At 38.3% G+C, this 17,758-nt stretch overlaps 2 protein-coding genes and 1 long non-coding RNA gene across 4 annotated transcripts; 2 read left to right on the forward strand and 1 right to left on the reverse strand.

Annotated features, from left to right (window-relative positions):
• Window positions 1-2,027: 2,027 nt before the first annotated feature.
• On the forward strand, window positions 2,028-10,308 carry LOC149046617 (uncharacterized). Its single transcript, XM_089202617.1, has 11 exons — window positions 2,028-2,583; window positions 3,972-4,080; window positions 4,445-4,678; window positions 4,972-5,017; window positions 5,267-6,300; window positions 6,386-6,478; window positions 6,574-6,666; window positions 6,931-7,104; window positions 7,617-7,714; window positions 8,846-8,970; window positions 9,298-10,308. Exons 1-11 carry the CDS (start codon window positions 2,117-2,119, stop codon window positions 9,456-9,458), a joined length of 2,634 nt encoding a protein of 877 aa, XP_089058743.1. The 5' UTR covers window positions 2,028-2,116; the 3' UTR covers window positions 9,459-10,308.
• Window positions 10,309-11,307: 999 nt separating this feature from the next.
• Window positions 11,308-17,292, forward strand: LOC113669662 (uncharacterized). 2 transcript variants are annotated; one of them, XM_027185733.2, is made up of 11 exons: window positions 11,308-12,244; window positions 12,693-12,801; window positions 13,011-13,127; window positions 13,419-13,467; window positions 13,588-14,597; window positions 14,690-14,782; window positions 14,881-14,973; window positions 15,239-15,412; window positions 15,850-15,947; window positions 16,185-16,315; window positions 16,610-17,292. In XM_027185733.2, the coding sequence occupies exons 1-11, from the start codon at window positions 11,724-11,726 to the stop codon at window positions 16,768-16,770; spliced, it is 2,556 nt and encodes an 851-aa protein (XP_027041534.2). In that variant the 5' UTR covers window positions 11,308-11,723; the 3' UTR covers window positions 16,771-17,292. The 2 variants fall into 2 exon arrangements, with proteins under 2 accessions (XP_027041534.2, XP_089058512.1); XM_089202386.1 differs by having other exon boundaries at window positions 16,551-16,657.
• On the reverse strand, window positions 12,805-15,383 carry LOC149046618 (uncharacterized). The gene is made up of 3 exons (XR_016185443.1): window positions 15,248-15,383; window positions 14,748-14,949; window positions 12,805-13,139 (listed from the first exon to the last, which is right to left on the reverse strand). It is a non-coding gene; the product is annotated as an uncharacterized LOC149046618 (long non-coding RNA).
• Window positions 17,293-17,758: the final 466 nt, after the last annotated feature.

A 17,758-nucleotide genomic window follows, 5' to 3' on the forward strand; every position in this document is an offset into this window, starting at 1 on the left:
GCATGAGGGCATTCTAATATAGTCTTTAAAAATCCTTTGAAAACTGAATTGATTAACTGAAAACAACTTTTTTAGCCCTTGTTACTATCCTATACAGCGGAAGTGTGAAGCCTTAATGAGTTCGAACCTCATTTCCTGTAGAGGAAATGATTAAAGATAGGTACACGTAAGTAACGTAACGCTGACGGAGACGAACGCTCAATTCCATAGGAGATTGTCTCACTATGCTAGGAGAATTTTAGGCCAACAGCAGGTAAGGAATTTCAGATGTGCAGAATGTCATTGATCATTACGCATTGATGGTTATGTATAAGGCATCAGTCGTGTAACGATACTCAGAGTTGTTGAAGCGGTTAAATTTCAAGACAAGCTTCGTCCAAACGTTGCATAACTGATTACACAGCAACCCGCAGGAAGTGTCTTGTAAAAAAAAAAAAAAAAAAAAAAAAGAAGGAAAAAATGAGAGGTTAGGTGATCCCGTAGGTACCTCTATGGTTTGGACCGATTTGAACCATTGACACGGCATTTTACATGCGTTATTAGAGATACAAAGATCGACAATGGGTTGATATATCAGTGCAGCGAGGCAGCCAACAAACAGATACTGCGGAAACGCCTCTCATATGGTTTCATTACTCATTATATTCCTTCTGGATCTATGAGTCAAGTTTGAATGCCAAATTTTGCTTATATGAAGTTTTTGAGGAAAAAAGATGGAAATCATGTCCAGTTTATTTTACGCTTTCACGCGGTCAGATTGAAATAGCAATGTGGGTACGGAAACTGACTCAATATGTCTGCAAGTTCAAACGCAAATTATTTACGATTGGATTGAACTCGCTCAGGCATTTTTAGGCTCGTGCTACTGAGGCTTTGCATTTTTTTAACCCTATAAAAAGCCGGGAGACTCAAGCGAACCTGACTAAGATTATGAAACCCTTAAAGAGGCAGTGTATTGTAGTATCCAACTGAGAAAAAATATACATTGTAACAGAGCGCGCGCACAAGTCCTACCTAATTCCTTTAGGAGCTACTACTACGGGTGTTTTTGGTAAATGAAATCCTTCAGGCGGCTGAAATGTCGGCTGATAATGTCTGCGGCTGAGATATTGTTCGAAAAAATGAATATTTGGCCGAGAAGTGAAGCGTCGAGGTTAAATGTGAAATTTTCAGGATAATCTTTCAGCCAAGGACATTATCAGCCGACATACCAGTAAGCCAGAAAGGTCGTATCGCGCGTTGACAAAGTTATGTCTACTTTTTGGACTTTCCACAGCAGCATTACCACCCTTTTAATGTCACTACCTGTGAACTCAACGGAACGAGTTCGCTTTTCTTCGATGTAGAGCAATAAAGGTGAAGAAGTGAAGCTATCGAGCAGGTTTTAGCTTTGTTTCTTTTCGGCGGAAATAATCAAAAGAGAAATAACGACTTAAGGGGGGTTAATGAGTAATAACTGTCCGGTGATTACATATCACGTGACGTAAAGTAGCTGATATACTCGCACGAAAATTAATCGGTGGGTTATAAATCTCTACATATATATACGCACGGTCGTGCGCACATAACATGACGTGTTTAGTTTAAATTAGGCTGCAAGTTTCTGTAAAGCTTAGCCGCGAGGTTTCGATCCTTTCAAAATTGTTTCTTATCAACAGTAATTCGAGCGCGGTGAATCTACCACGTGGGTCTCTTAAAAATATATATTGTACGTTTATTGAACGGTAAATATTATTTTCAAGTGTTAACATGTCCTGAAAGTATTCTCTTAATTCTTTGAATAAAGATTTGGTCTCTAAATATTTCTTTTCCTTCGCTTTTGCCTTACCTTCAATCACAGTTTTTGGTTAAAAACACGATTACTCGGTAAACCCGACATTATTGTAAAAACAGTCTTTCTTCGTGCACTTGGGACGTTTGGAAAGCACTCCACAAGCTAAATTTGCTCTGGGCGACGCCCTGAAAAACTCTTACAATTCTCTTGTGCTCTCTTACAATTCTCTCTTGTGGTTCAGAGAAATCTGCTTTTTCTTTTTTTCTCTTTGCGTTTTTATTATTTCTCTTCCTATTTTATAGGTTATCGAGGACGAGAGGATTGGATTAAGGCTTGTTGAAGATGCGAATTAAGGAACGATTGTCATGCGCGGTTGGAAATATATTCAACGACCTCTTCCGGCAGCTCGCACAATCATATGAACTCTTTTTCCTCATGAAAATTGTTGAACTTTCCCCTTCAGAGGCAGCACTGATTATTCTTATTGGACAAATTGCAGACGCGTCATTCTCACCCATTGCTGGATACCTTGGTGATAGTGCAAACGTACCTTTTCTTTCTAAGAAAATTGGCAGGCGAAAATCTTGGCACTGTTTGGCAACAGTATTCATGGCCATCGGACTTCCCTTTTTCTTCAACCGCTGCTTGTTATGCAGTGTCAGCAATCAAAACTGGCTTCGACTATTCTATTTCTGTTTCATTTCAGCATTGATAAACATCTGTTTCAACGTAGTGGAGATTAATCATTTGGCATTTATCACGACTGTAGCTGCTTCTGTGGAGGAATGCACAGTTCTTAGTGCGATGAGGTATGTTCTCAACGTTACAGTTTGAATCTTAAATCATGTCCATTTGAAGCGCACTTTTGTTTTCTCCATATATGTCCAGTATTTTCATGATCATAATACAGTAAGAAAATTATTAGAAGAGTTCTTACCTGCGGTTCTGAAAGTTAAGAATTAAGTTTGATTATTGTAAGCAGTATTACATCCTCTTCTTTTTTGACGCATGAAAACGAAATTCAGGTTGAAGATTCTTACCACTAAGATGAAAAAAGTGGTTTACTTAATTGACTGTATAACGAGCCTATGCCTGAAATAAGTGAAAATTTATATGAACATACAATTTAATAAATTGCGACATGCTGCGGGCGCAAATATTACCTAATTCCAAAGGAGATGCTATGGCGTAAATCTGTATGTACGCACAGCCGACGGCATTCACTACATGATGTGTGCAGTTTACTTCGGCGCAAGTTCCTGTCGATTTTAGTCGCGAGGTTTCAAAACCTTTTAAATTTTTTTTCCGCCATACGGATTGAGATGGACCATTCGGAGCTCAAAATGAACGTAAACAAGCTAAATACCACTCGAAAACAGCGAGCATGTAGCTCTTTCAAGCGACCAAATTAGTTTTGGAGTTAACGATATTTCATTCCCAAAGGTGTTTTTCAAGAGAAGGTTTTGTTCTAAAGTCGTACATTTTGCAGAATTTCAACACAGAGCTACGCAATTTTCTGGTCATAGGTCCTGGTAAACAACAATTCAATTATGGTAAACCTAACACGAGGGTCTCGTAAATGCAAGACATTTTTACGTTTTTCGCTTCGTTTTTCGAACGGTAAATATCATTTTCAAGTGTTGATATGCCCTTAAAGTATTATTACTCACTAAATTTAAAATAAATACTAAATACTTAAAATGTCAGATTTCAGAATTTTCACAATTTTTAACACAATTTTATGTGCATTTCTGTCCATGAATTATAGTACACAACGATTCTAGGTCTCATACTTACAAAAAAAAAATTCGTTGCCTTCGGTTCAATTCTTTGATTACAGCTTAGCTCTTACAATATTTCTTGGTCGTTTTTGCCTTGTCAGTCATTGCTAGTTTCCGAGTAGAACTCGACACAGGGTCTACCAGGGTTTACTTTTTTCCGTGCCCAAATTGTGTCTGTATACTATGTTACAAAAGAATTGGTTTACGCTTTTAACTGAGCGTATATCGAGTTACAAATGCACTTGTGAAGTTTGGAGAGCACTCAAGAAGCTGCGTCATGAACAACTCTTACGCTTCTCTACAGCTCTCGAATGCGCGCTAAGCATGAACCAACTCATTAATGTGTGTACGCGCCATGATGATATTCATATAATCTTAAATGAAGTTCTTCTGCTTCCTTTTTCTGTCACCTTTAGGACTGTGTTCAGCTTCCTAAGTGGTGTCTTTATTTATGCAACCGCCTGGGGTCTTCTCGGTCTTGATAGTGGCGATGCTCCGGGACCTAACAGCCCTCCATATCTAACGGTTAGAAGCTTTCCCCCTAATCGTTTTAGAAGTAATATGCTCTAGTGAAGAAACCTTGCTCTAAGCGAAGATAAATACAATTGTCAAACAGCTGAAGGTAAAGTCACTTTATGACCTATCAGAATCCAGGATTTTGCGGTAAAAAGCAGCTCTCAAGATACTAGTTTAAAAGTAATTTCGCATAGAAGTAAAATCGTTGCTTCTAGGAATCGCTATCTTCCTCTGCTGAACTAAAACTAAATAATGTGCCAAGAGATACGCAGTCAGGGTTATCTTCCCATTACTTTGCCAGGACTTCCTTTTCTTAGCACCACTCCCCGTAAAGACGTCCTTTTTTGTCATTTCCCTTGCTACTTATTTGTAGTACCTCTCATGGATAGCGACTGGAACAGGAGTCTTCTTTGCAATCATCTTTCTCATTGGTGCAAAGGAACCTCAAAAACTGAACGAAGTGGAGAAGCAACCAACATGTGTTGGTAATATTGAAGATCATGTTGCAATGAGTGACGAAGATGGCAAGAATGATGAAAACAGATACCATGCTACAAAAGAACCTCAGAGACGTTTACGCACAAATAGCACATATTCAAGTATTATGGTAAGTCAAGATCAAGATCCTTGTGGGAAAGCCCCGAAATGATAGTTGTACCCAATAAAATGTTTTGGTATTAGCAGCTCCTTCATCTCATTTTGAACAATACTCGTATTACTCGAAATGAATTAAAACCTGAAGGACTTATTACCTACCCCGCACTCTTGTAGCCGACATTTTCAAGGCAGGTATTATGATTGCAGAATCTTTAGGGGATTCTGCAAATGTCACAAGTTCTATTCGTTGCTCGAGTTGTGGAGTGGAAAAACTCAGTCAGTTACCCTTCTTTTTCATTGCAGAACGCTGCTGGAATGATATTGACACCGTTTGAAAGTAAAAATACAGGCAAGTTTATATAAAATGTACGCTTTAAAACTCATCACTTTTACCTTTAGGAACCGGCCGGTTCCACAACTTACACATCTTACTATAATAATACACAGTTTAATTTGGATAACCATTGTTGAAAAATAATGTCACTTCCGTCAACAGAGTAAAAGCATTGCTGATGCCATATATAATGCTGAAAATTTACAAGCTGAGCTTTAAACAAAAGTATATAAACTGATTTTGTTCATTTCTTCAATTGGAAAGACTCTTCTAGGGACAGTCTCGCCCATAGATTTGTGGGCATGACTATGGCTTCGTCTCAATTTGAAACCTGCCACTATGACCTCAACGGAAGTGAAGATATCCGATGCCATGAGCAGCGTGAAAGAAAGAAAAATTTATTGCAGAAGTTTGTTCCTGCTATATTGAATGACGAAGGAAATGATTCGGGACACAGTCAATCAAAAGTTGACGCTGAAGGCGCAGATAACAATCAAGAAAGTGAGAACACGAAAAAACGGATATGTTCAGAGGCAGAGCATTTAGATCGTGAGCGCAAGAAAAGTCTCCTGTCGTGGGTTTATGACGGAATCTTATCTAGAATGCAACACCCAGAGGAAAGGCAAACAACATGTACTGGCAGCATTGGACATCAAGCAGCAGAGGGCAATAAATATGACGGGTATATAACTGGAGCAAAGTACTGTAGAAAAGAAGAGGTGGGAACCATTCCTGAAGAAAAACACAGGAAAAACTCCCACAGCATGGATTCGAGCAAAAAAGGGAAGAAGATAGGAAATGATGACGAGAAAGTGATCAATGACATCTTTGAAACGTCAATTTCGTTCGACCACGGGCAAAGTGAATATGGCCACCCTACTATTCCAGATGAAGATGATCGTGGGCTGCCTAACTTTGGATCTACCTATGATACTAGTGCAGATGAGGTGAAAGGAGACTTTTCCAACACTTCAATTAGGAAGCCGAAAAAGGCCGTGACTTTCAGTGCGCCTCTATTACTAGAAATTCCGTCAATACGCGAGGACCAGACAAAGGAATTGGATTTTTATGACATGGCTGGAGAAGCAACGCTCCTGAATGAAAGTGCTCGTAATTATCTGAGACAGAGTTGCAAAAACAACGATACTATAGTATCCTACGAGAGAAGCAAAAATTACTCATCTTCAGAAGCCAATCCTGATCTACATAGTCCTCATGTTTCATCAGAAAATTTTCGGTCTGAGCGGAAACATCCGAAAAGAATCAAAGATTGGCTGAGAGATCCGAACTTGTATAAGGTAAAACCAAATAAGCCTCTTAATTGTCTTGTTTGTTTGCTCCTAAAGTTCTTCATCTTTTTTACTGGTGTGATTTTTTTTTCAGGTAGCTATTATTTTTACATGTACACGCCTTGCGCAAGACACTGTGTACAGTTATTTACCGCTATTCCTCTCAGAAAGGCTAAAATCTGCAAAGGTATGATATTGAAGTCCCTTCACTTTACAATATGCAATGTTCACTTACTTACAAAATGAATGGGTGTGATTTCACTGTTTTTTCCCTCTTATCAGGAAGCTATCGCTTATATCCCACTTATTCTCCTTGTCAGTGGCTCCTTGTCAAGTTTGATATGTAACAGACTTTGTAGGAAGATCGGAAGTAAGGTATGGCCATTAGATAAGTCTCATAATGAACAGTTATTTTCTATCAAAGGGATTGTGTGACCCTAGGCCTATTTCCAAATTGATGTCCAAACTGCTTGTTACCATAAATCCATTGGTCATTGCTTATTGGTACCCTTGCCAAGTAATAAATCAGTGAATTTTCGTTTTTTTAAGTACAGAGAAAAGTGACGTTTCCCAAAATAAGCCCTACTTAATTGTGTGAGTCTACTAAATTTCAATTTTTTAATTGGTCGCGAAAATAAGTGGAGCTTTTTACTGGCGGCTTTCCTTGTGATGGGTGGTGCCGTTTGGAGCTATTTTCTGACCGTCTCCCCCAATCAGTCAACCTATGCGCCTGTAGTAATGATAGGAAGCGGTCTGTCAGTTATGTACGTCATGGCACTTGTCTTCATCACAGAACTGATTGGAGAAAATAAGGTTGGTGTTACCATCGTTAAACTAAATTAATGGTTTTTTGGAAACAGTTGATATGAGAACCCCTAAAACAATTTCCTCGTAACAAGCTCTCCCATCGACCGCATAATGAGTAATCACTAGCGGTGTTGGAACTAATTTTAGAAATCATTGGTAACATAATGAAGTCAACGAGAAAAAAAAATTAGACATAGCTACCAGGTAGTCCGAACGAAGGAGTGTGTACCAGTATAGCAGCCTAAGCAACATGAGGCGACTATAATTATTGCTTATTCCCCTAGATGTCATGCTAATTTATAAGAAAATTACCCTAAGTATTTCGCCAGTTCTCCCTGACAGTTTCTCACACTTCTGAGTTGAGGGAGGCACCTGGAAATGTTATTTCCTCTGCAGGAATGTACATTATAAATACTACCACTAGCCAGCGTTTGAACCTGAATGATCAGACCCGAAGTCCGCCGCCTTTAGCTCTACACTATCGTATATAATTTCGGTCAATAAATTGTCAATTTCAGGAAACCAGTGGATCAGTGTTTGCCATTGTAACTGTGATCGCTAGAATATCAAGCGGTGGACTTATCATTTGTATACAGGAATTTTACCCAGAAGAAAGGTCAGTCAGCCACGTATGATCGACAGGTCACGTTACAAGAAAATAGACTTGTACTAATATGGACAATATACGAAATTCTAAGGTTACAAAAGCTCTAACTAAACATCAGACTTTTCTTTTGGCCCACTTTGCAGAGGGAAATGCCTGCTATGTTCTTGGTCGAATCCACTTTTTTGCACCATATGAAAATATCGTACACGCATAAAACTTTTTTAATTTACTACATCTATTTTGAAATAGCTGGTGACCCTTGCAATCTGATGGGTTCCCATCGGTACGATTTATTGACAAATCGCACCATTTTATGCTCTAGCTCGCGCTCATTTGATTTTTAAACCATGCATATGATTTCAGGCCTAATAATACACATGCAAAAATTTCAGCATGCTCATTGGCTGAGAACACGTAAATTAATCTCAAGCATTGCAGAAAATTGAAATTGAGAGCAAAAAGTTGAAATTAAATTTACTGACAGCTAAATCACGAAAGCACAACAAAACAAACAGGAGGACAGGAGAGGACAAAGTAACATTTTCTCAGAGTTTGAGAGAGAATGCAAAAAAAATAAAATTCTCGGGGAGTTTTTCGTAACAATTCGACCGATACCTAACAGAGAAAGAATACAAACGCTCAATTATTCGCGAGAGAGGTTTAAAATTCGAAGCAAATTCTATAGGAACAAGCCCCAACTCTCCGCAACAAAGAAAATATAAAGGCAAGGAGCCGCACTGGTGAGCCACAACCACAACCACAAATAAAGACAACTGAAACGGAAAACAGAGTCATTTTTGCTTGTATAACCAGTTATTTTCAATTCTTTTAAATTTTTTTCAAAATTTAGTTATAGCCCTTGAAAAATTTATTCGTGCTGATCCATCCCAAATTGCACTCGAAATCATGCGATTACCTATACAAATTGCACTCCACTCATTCAATTACCATTATTAATCACTTATGTAATGTTCTGATTGGCTAAAAATTCTCCTCTCGATTCAAACCAGCGCAAATTTTCTTGGTCGAGTCCACTTTCTGTATCATATGAAAATACCGTAGCGACATCAAACTTTTAATCATCTTCGAAAGCCTGTAATGTTCTGATTTGCTTAATTTCCCCCTCTCGTTTCAAACCAGCTCAAATATGGCGGTTGGCAACTACGTGCAATATGTGTTTGCGATGACGCCTGGGACGTTAACTTTGGTCGGATCCATGTTGGTTTTGCTTTTTCAACCATCAGAAGTTTCCTTCAAAAATAAAGGTAAAAACACAAATGTTTTGCTGTAGTTTGCTTCTTGGGCTAAAATATCATCGTTTAGAAGAACTGCATGACACTCCCATATCTTTAAGAAATCGGTCTTAGCCTTTTCAGGACGTGCAGACAATATCTTACTTTGAAATGAAAGGGGCTATGCAATTTCATATTGTAATGTTTTAAGTTACTCCTCCGGTAATTTAAGAGGTTGTTGTGTGTTGAATGATATCCTTCACAGTGTTTCATAAAGAGGACATGATGTTCTATTACAGCCTCATGTGTTTGTATCATTTCCGATGCATAAGCTTACCTTCTGCCATTTCACCTATTAAGGCTCACAGAGTATCGAGGATCAAGCTGACCAATCATCGTGTGACGGCCAAGTTCCTCAGTGTACGTGTGAAATTGAGACAACGCCAAATGTCTGCTTGGATGAAAATCAAAATTCTTCCAGCGCTTCGGTGCTTTCTTTTTCTGAAGACACAAAACTTTAATTCCTTCCACTAGTTTATTATGTGTCGGCGATGTTTAACCGACCATTCAAAATCTCATTACAAAGTTTGTTCAAGGACAACATTTCTATCAAAATAAGTATTTGTGACTGATCTTTCTCGGTGTTGGGAAGAAGGGGTTAATAAAATTATATATCACAAACCTATTATAATCAAAAAATAATTTTACAATCTCTGAATGACGTGGAAATAGTATTCTAAGTTCATACCATTCAACTCATTGTTAGCTGTTATCAATTTTTATTAACTCATATCTCCTCTAGATCTGTACGTGAAATAGGTAGGGAACATTTGATCAGATTCTTTTTGAGTGGCCATTCCAGTAAAAATGCGTTGTCTTAAATGTTTCCTGAATGTAACAAATAATTTGGATGCACGATGCACTCACTTTTACTCAGTCTTTTTTTTTCTGAACCGGAAGTTCCTGGAAATCAGTAACTTTTATAGGATTATTAATGGTTATTACTTTTTTAAGTCACTTAAAGTTTTTTAGTAGTCTAAAGTCAGATTTTAATCCTTTCATGTCGATTTCGGTGAAGAGTAACGCCGAATATTCTAGATGCTTTTACGCGCGCACAATTACTGTTTTTTTTAATTCGTGATGGGTTCATGCGTCCCGTGTGCAAGTTGCGCGATTCTAAATTGCAAAGGGCAGAATCTTGAACCTTCCTCATGATCTTCAGCTATGATCTGTATTTTTTTATTGGGTAAGAGTCTTTGAGCAGTATTTCCTTAAACTGTACAAAGAATATTAACAATTGTTTTTATCCTCATACTGCTGCTTTGCTAGATCCCAAAATAGTTGTATATTAAATTGTATGGTGCTTACAGTTAAGATAGATCTACAAGACTAACATTGCGAAGATAATGATGTCTATCAGTTATATAAACCCTGATCGCCGTGATTGAAGCCAGTAAGACAACAGAGGTGGATAATCATCACAAGGTTTACAATTGCATTTCGTCTACCGTAATTGTCGATTCGAACAGCTATTTTGAACTTATGTTATATTTAACCATCCATGATCCTTATCAGTAACAATTATACAACTTGCAGCTTGGATGGACGTTTGCATTTGAACCACTCGCTTTCCATGTATTCCTCCGGATATTAAAAAAGCGATAACTCTTGATTCCAATGAAGCCACTTTCTTAACTTTTTGTTTTTCAAGTAAGGCACGCTAGAGTAATTTCCATACACTTATAATTGATAAAATGCCAATGTCTGAAGGGCACAATCCATTAGGGTCATGGGATTTGTCTCATTAGCAACAATATTCTCAAGGCACTTTACAAAACTGATTTCATAATCAGCGTTCTTAAAAAAGAAGCAAACTGTAACAAGATAATTTTGGTTTTATCAACTGAGTTATCCGGAGTTCACATGTATGATTTTCATGTATTTACAGTCAATTGGGTCGAATAATGTAAATTGGCCACCATAAAGAGTTTCAAAGCGAAGGGCTCTGACAAAGGGCTAACGCTCGAAACGTCAGCTTTGAAACTCTTTACGGTGGCCAATTTACGTCATCAACTCAGTCGATAAAACAAAGCAGAATTCAAGTTCTAAATGAGTTCTATATTGCTGATAGTTTAATTTAGAATCTCTTTCTGTGTTCTTGGTAGAGAGCTGAACTATAAGCTAGCATGTCATGGGATTGGGGTAAAGAACGCGAAAGTTCTAGATGTATTTTACACACGTTATAACCATCAGTTATGCAAATAACAATATTTGTTTGGGTAATTAACCGCCGAGTTGATACCTTTCCAACATCCAATTCAGATCTAGTCATGCGGCAATTCACGGTTAATAACTCCGTCTTTACTGAATGAGTGGGCATTACCTTGAATGTAAAAGTCACAAAATTAATTTGGAAGCATTTTATGCTTGAATTTCACGCTTTTCAGCATCGAACTGAAAGCATCGTGTTCCTATGAAGTTTTTCAGAAATTCTCCACCTAGAAGGAATCATTGAAACGAGGATTAGTACGTTGATTTCATTCTATTGAGTATCTAGGAATGGTTCTATTGTCTCTATCTAGAGATGGTTCCATTGTCTCCAAAAGACACATGTTGACACGCATTGTTTTGTATGATTCTATGGGCAGAGTAAGATTTTGGGGGGCCGAGATAGTATCCATCGCCGTCTTTCATTTCTTCTACCAAGGGCTCTTTGGAAGCCATTTTGTAAGCTATATGTCTTTAACCATTCCGCAGTATTTAATTTTACGGTCGGGGTCAGTTTGATGATACGGAATGGATTGAGCTCGGCCGCAAGATTCTTCCTGCGTTATTTTAAGATGCGCGTTTGGGTAAGGTTATCGTGTGCAGTTGGAAATGTATTCAACGACTTCTACCGACAGCTCCTCCAGTCATTTGAGCTTTTATTCTTCATGAAAGTTGTTGAACTTTCAGCCTCAGAAGCAGGACTGATTATACTTATTGGAGAAATTGCAGACGCATTATTCTCTCCAATTACTGGGTATCTTGGTGATCTAGTAAACTTACCGTTTCTTTCAAAGAGGATTGGCAGGCGAAAATCTTGGCATCTTTTGGCAACAGTCTTCATGGCCGTCGCACTTCCTCTTTTGTTCAATCGGTGCTTTCTTTGTGCTGACAACCATCAAAGCTGGCTTCCCCTCTTTTACTTCGGATTCTTCTCGGCGTTGGTAAACATATGTTTCAACATGGTAGAGATAAATCACATGGCTTTCCTCACAGCTGTTGTCGAGTCTGTAGAAGAGTTCACAATTCTTGGCGCACTTAGGTCTGTTCTGAATAATTTGTTTGAGTTTGTATAATTTACGTCGTATTTGAAATATCTTACTTTGCAATGCATGCCTGTCTGTCTCATCCGTGTACAGAAGCTAACACGAATATGTCGTTGAGTTTTCCTCACCGCTGTGTAAAAAATGCCAAATTTACTGAAGTATTACGACTGGTGGATGTTTAGGAATCAAGTTTGATTATTTTTGCCCCACAATATCATGAAATAAGCTGATAATGATAAAGCAATTCAGTTCAATGACTAAGCCACTTAAATGAGAAGTTTTTATTTATTAGTTTATTTACTATCGGAAAGTTTCTCAGGCGTATTGTAATAAATGGTGGTGGGGTGTTATAATGAATGTCAATTTGATGTCTTGTGTTCCGCAATGATGTTGCTCGTGATATCTGACAATAATATTTTCCTGTCTCGTAATCGGGTCATTAAGGACTGTATTTCGCTTCCTGAGTGGTATTTACATATACGCCATCGCCTGGAGCCTTCTGGGACAAGACAATGCAGCTGCTCTTGGACCTGACAGCCTGTCAGATTTTGCGGTTAGTAGCAGCTCTCAATAATTTATTTTGAAAAAAGCTTCGCCTGAAAGGGAATCCAAAACTTCAGGAAATGCCTTATTTTCCTTTGCCTCACTCAAATGAAATCGTTGGTTTCAAAATGGCGAGAGAAAGAAAAGTGAAGTAGTGTCTCCATTTTTTCTTCTGAAATTTCCCCTACAATTGTAATTTTACTCTCTTTGAATTTGCAGTATCTCTCGTGGATTGCTACTGGAACTGGAGTCCTCTTTGTAACCGTCTTTCTCATTGGCAGCACAAAGGAGCATCAGAAACGTTTGAGAAGAAGGAGCAGATTATCGGGTATTTTGGTAGGTCAAAACCTGAATGGAAAAACCTTTTGATAAATTCAAAGTCATTGATCAATGCAATCAAACATTTTGGTGGATCTCTGTTTGAATCATGCATATCTTACCGTAAATGACTTCTACTTTATTGGTAAATACTTTTTATTTCATATCCTGGTTTTGGAACCCTCGTATTTGGGTAACTAGATTGTTGCAGGCAGTGCATATAAAGGCATTTTGAAAAATGCTGTATGTACTATTTGACTAGATGGTTGTGGAATGGACGAACTAAACTGACATTTTCCTTCATTGTAGAACACTCCTGGGATATTTGTAACAACACCTTTGGGAAGTGAGAACGCAGGCAAGTCTTTACTCGTCATACAAAATAACGTCAGTCTCGTTCGAGAAGTCAGCTTCAAATCTAGCTCCTTGCAACATGTTGCTGTTTATAAATGATTGTGTCTTTTTTCTAATGTTTAAGGTTCTCTCCAAGACAGCCTTGCTCATAGATTTGTGGACATGGTCATGGCATCGTCTCAGTTGGAAAATTATAAGCAAGAGATGAACGATTGGGAAGAAAGCCAAAGTCGAGAGCTGCATAATAGAAAAAAAAGTGTATTGCAGAAGTTTGTCGCTGCTATATTTTCTGAAGGGGATAACTACATTGTTCATGCTCGATATAAACCCGTCTTCGAGGAAGAAACGAAGGACCCAGAAAGAGTGGATACAAAAAAACGTATGGTCTTAGAAGTACAACAATTAGATCGTGAACGTAAGAAAAGTTTGATGATGCGGGTTTTCGACGGACTTCTGTCAAGACTAGGACATGAGGAGGAGGAGGAGCAACCTAAACTCACTGTCGGCATTGAACACCAAGTTTCAGCAGACAATGAGCATGAAAGCTATCTAGCCGATAAAGAGTGCTGCAGACATGAAGAGAACGAAACCTTTCGTGAAGAGGATACATGGAAAATGCCCAACAACAATAAAGCTGTCGACGAAGAGGCGGGAGATGGTGTAGAAGAAAAGTTCCCGGGCACCCTAGAAACATCCATTTTGTCCAAACGTAAGCAAAGAAAACATGCTATCGTGATGACTTCAGTTAATGGTCGTAATAGCGTATTAAACTTGGGATCTGAATATGATACAAGTGATGATTCGGAAAAAGAAAACTTTATACGCACTACCGTTAAAAACCAGAAGAAGTCTGTGACTTTTGATGAGCCAGGACTTTCCAATATTCCTTCAATGGATGAGGGGACACAGAAGAAATTAAGTCTTGAGGACTTGCCTAAAGACGGAAAGATCCTCAGTGAAAGTGCTCAGAGCTATTTGGCACAAGATTGCGCCGAAGATAACACAAGAGAATCGGCAGCTTTAGATGATAATCCTGATCCACATAGTCTTCCTGTTCTTTCGGAAATTCTTCCAACTGAGAGAAAACGTCCAAAAAGAATCAAAGATTGGCTGAGAGATCCAAACCTGTATAGGGTAAGACCAAACACATTGCTATCTAGTTTATTTCCACGTTGAAGACTTTTAATTTTAACTTTCTCCTTTTCTGTGCCGTGTGTCCTTCTCAGGTAGCCATTATATTCACAAGTTCACGCCTTGCGCAGAACGCTGTATACAATTACTTACCGTTGTTCCTTACAGAGAGGCTGCTATTTGCAAAGGTATAATAGTCGAATCTTCTCTTATCCCTTCACTTCATTTCATAGTTTGTAGTGTTTATTTGTTTTATGTTCACCGCTTTTTTTTTGTCTCATACAAGGAAGCCATCGCCTATTTCCCACTTATTCTCCTGATCAGCGCCACTTTCTCAAGTTTATTCTGCAACAGCCTGAACAGGAAGATTGGAAGTAAGGTATGATGGTAAGATTTTTCCCATAATTAACTGATACTTTTTACCTTAGCATTCCCAAGTTTGACTTATTTTTTTATTTTTTGTAAATTGAAGTAAATTGTTTTTAATGCATTGGTACGCTCATTCATCTCTCTAGGGTCAGTTCCTGATCTGCACGTTTTAACATCGCGAGAAAAATGAAAATCTTGTAAAATAAGCTTCAGTAAGGTTGAATGCGTATATAAAGTCTTCTAAGCGTCATTTCTACTTTGGTTTCGACATTTAGTGGAGTTACCTTTTGGCGGGTTCCCTGGTGATGGGCTGTTCTGTTTGGAGCTATTTTCAGACTGTCTCCACCAAGCAATCAGCTTATGCAGTGATGGTTATAATGGGAAGTGGTCTTTCCGTTATGGACGTCATGGCACTTGTCTTCATTACAGAGGTGATTGGAGAAAATAAGGTTAGTGTTGTAAAACGAATTTCTTTGTTTTTGGAAACAATGAAATTAAATCATCTCAAAGGTTCTTTTTCTGACAAGCCATTCATTAAACAGTCCAAAAGTTGGAATTACTACAAACAAACATCGATATGTAAAGAAATTTTAGTGTTGAAAAAAGTTGAGAGCTGTGCTCTAACCAATAACCCGGACAACTTAGCCCTCTCGTAGTAGTAAATACTAACATGGTGATCCCTGGTCGATAGTCCTTGAACAAAATGTCTGGTTTCAATGACACGACGCTGGATCCATTGGTGTAGAGAGACACTGTGCGGATAAAGTCTCCTGTCCAATAACGCAACAAACTGACCTGGCAAGGGGTCAAAGTCGTCCCCGGAGTCCCTAGCGTAAAATGTTAGATCACTGCCTCTCTCTAAATCAGTAGGATCCTTATCTTCTAGGAAACCAGTGGATCAGTTTTTGCCATTATTACTGTAATTGCGAGACTTTCAGGCGGTACATTTATCATTGGCATACAGGAATTTTACCCAAGAGAAAGGTTGGTACGCCATTATCAAGTCGTCATACAAATAATTTAAATACCGTATATTCCTTTCAAAGTTGCGATGGGTAGTTGGCGAACCTACCGAATTGACAAGAATCCTAAGTTTCTACGGTACAAATGATTTTCTAGTTCTTCTGTGTTTTTAGGCGCAATTTCACAAATATGGTTACAGCTCTAAACTTTTAGTTATACTTAAATTTTTATCAACGCACTTTAATTCTCTCAATTCAGAATCAGCTCAAATGAGGCGGTTGGCAACTACGTGCGACATGTGTTTGCACTGGCGCCTGGAATATTGACTCTCATTGGATCCCTACTGGTTTTGCTTTTCCAACCGTCAAGAGCTCACAGCAAAAGTAAAGGTAACATCGTCAATGTGTACTGGGATACTTTATTCTAGGCTAGCTCTATAATAGAGAGAATAAGTGCGTACCGCGCTTCGTTTAAGTAAAAAATAGTCTTAATCATTTCTGCGCCTCTAAAATATCATCCTATCATGTAAAATATGACCATGAAAATAAAAAATGTTTTTTTCTTTAATGAAGCAGAGTGTACGTTAGGAGTGTTTTAGAGTACGTCCACCTTTTTCCCTAACAGCCACACGACGTTGCAAGTTTTCTGATCCATAACGTCCTTATGCCAAATCTCCTATGTAGGCTTCCAGGATGCCGAGGCTCAAGCTGACCAATCATCGTTGGATATTCAAGTTCCTCAGCTTCCACGTCAGAGTGAAGCAATTCCAGACGTCCGCCATGATGAAAATCAAATATCTTTCCTCGCTACTGTGCATTCTTATCCCGAAGACACAAAACTGTAATTTCTTTCGTTCTATCGCGTATTCATAGGTGTTTTCTTATTTGAACTATGCAAAGTTTGTTAGAGACAAAACTGCTACCAAAACCACTTCAATTGAGAACGTATTTGTAACTTATCTTGGTGGTCCCACTAAGGACTGACGTGACTGACGTGTACTATGACTTTAATTAACATGATTCGTTAAATCGGTGTGACATGATGATGATCGGTTATCACAACCTTAAAAGAGGAAGATAAAATTCAAACCAATGACACAATTGAACCACAGCAAAAAGAAAGCCAAATTTTCCGTACGTAGTTATGTATATGCGTTGGTCACTTAATTCTCACATATCAATGTGTGTGCCTTTTTAAGTCCGTAAATATTTACAATTCTGATCCTATGTGATGAGCGCTAACGTTTTCGTAAATAACATAGAAATACGGATGCATTGCAGAATCAATCCGCACTGCACAGAGTGGAGTTATTTCCTTTGTGGGTGAGCAAAAGTGTTAAAGTTTCAAATAAAGTTATGAACTGTATCCCGTTTCTAAACTGCCACTTTGTCAAATGTTTATTTTAGGCACAAGCATTTATAGCGAGCACTTTTCACAACCTGAAATGTTTGGGTCTATAATGGCGGTTGGTTAGCGCTCTACAGGAAACACAAGTCAAGTCTCTTCACTTAAAAAAAAAACAACTTAAAAGATTGTAAACTCCATGAAAATGGTTGTTAAAAGTTGCAACTAATTGTTAATTCAATGCAATCGCGTTCATGAATTGGTTGTCGAGTAGCGAAGTTTGATCTTCTTCTTACTCTATAAGTATCATTTAGGTGAATGAAGATAAACTTACAACGAATGATTGTCTAAAGGAGCTTGTCTTTGTGAGATAATGCTGTTGAATGTCATTTCAAATGCAAAGTCGTCATTGAATGAATCTTCCGTGCGGTTTATCTTCTCCTAAATGACTGAAACTACTGATTCCACTCAATGAAACAAATGTTGAC

Source organism: Pocillopora damicornis, chromosome 4 (assembly GCF_964200805.1).
Source record: "Pocillopora damicornis chromosome 4, jaPocDami1.2, whole genome shotgun sequence".
Taxonomy (NCBI): domain Eukaryota; kingdom Metazoa; phylum Cnidaria; class Anthozoa; order Scleractinia; family Pocilloporidae; genus Pocillopora; species Pocillopora damicornis.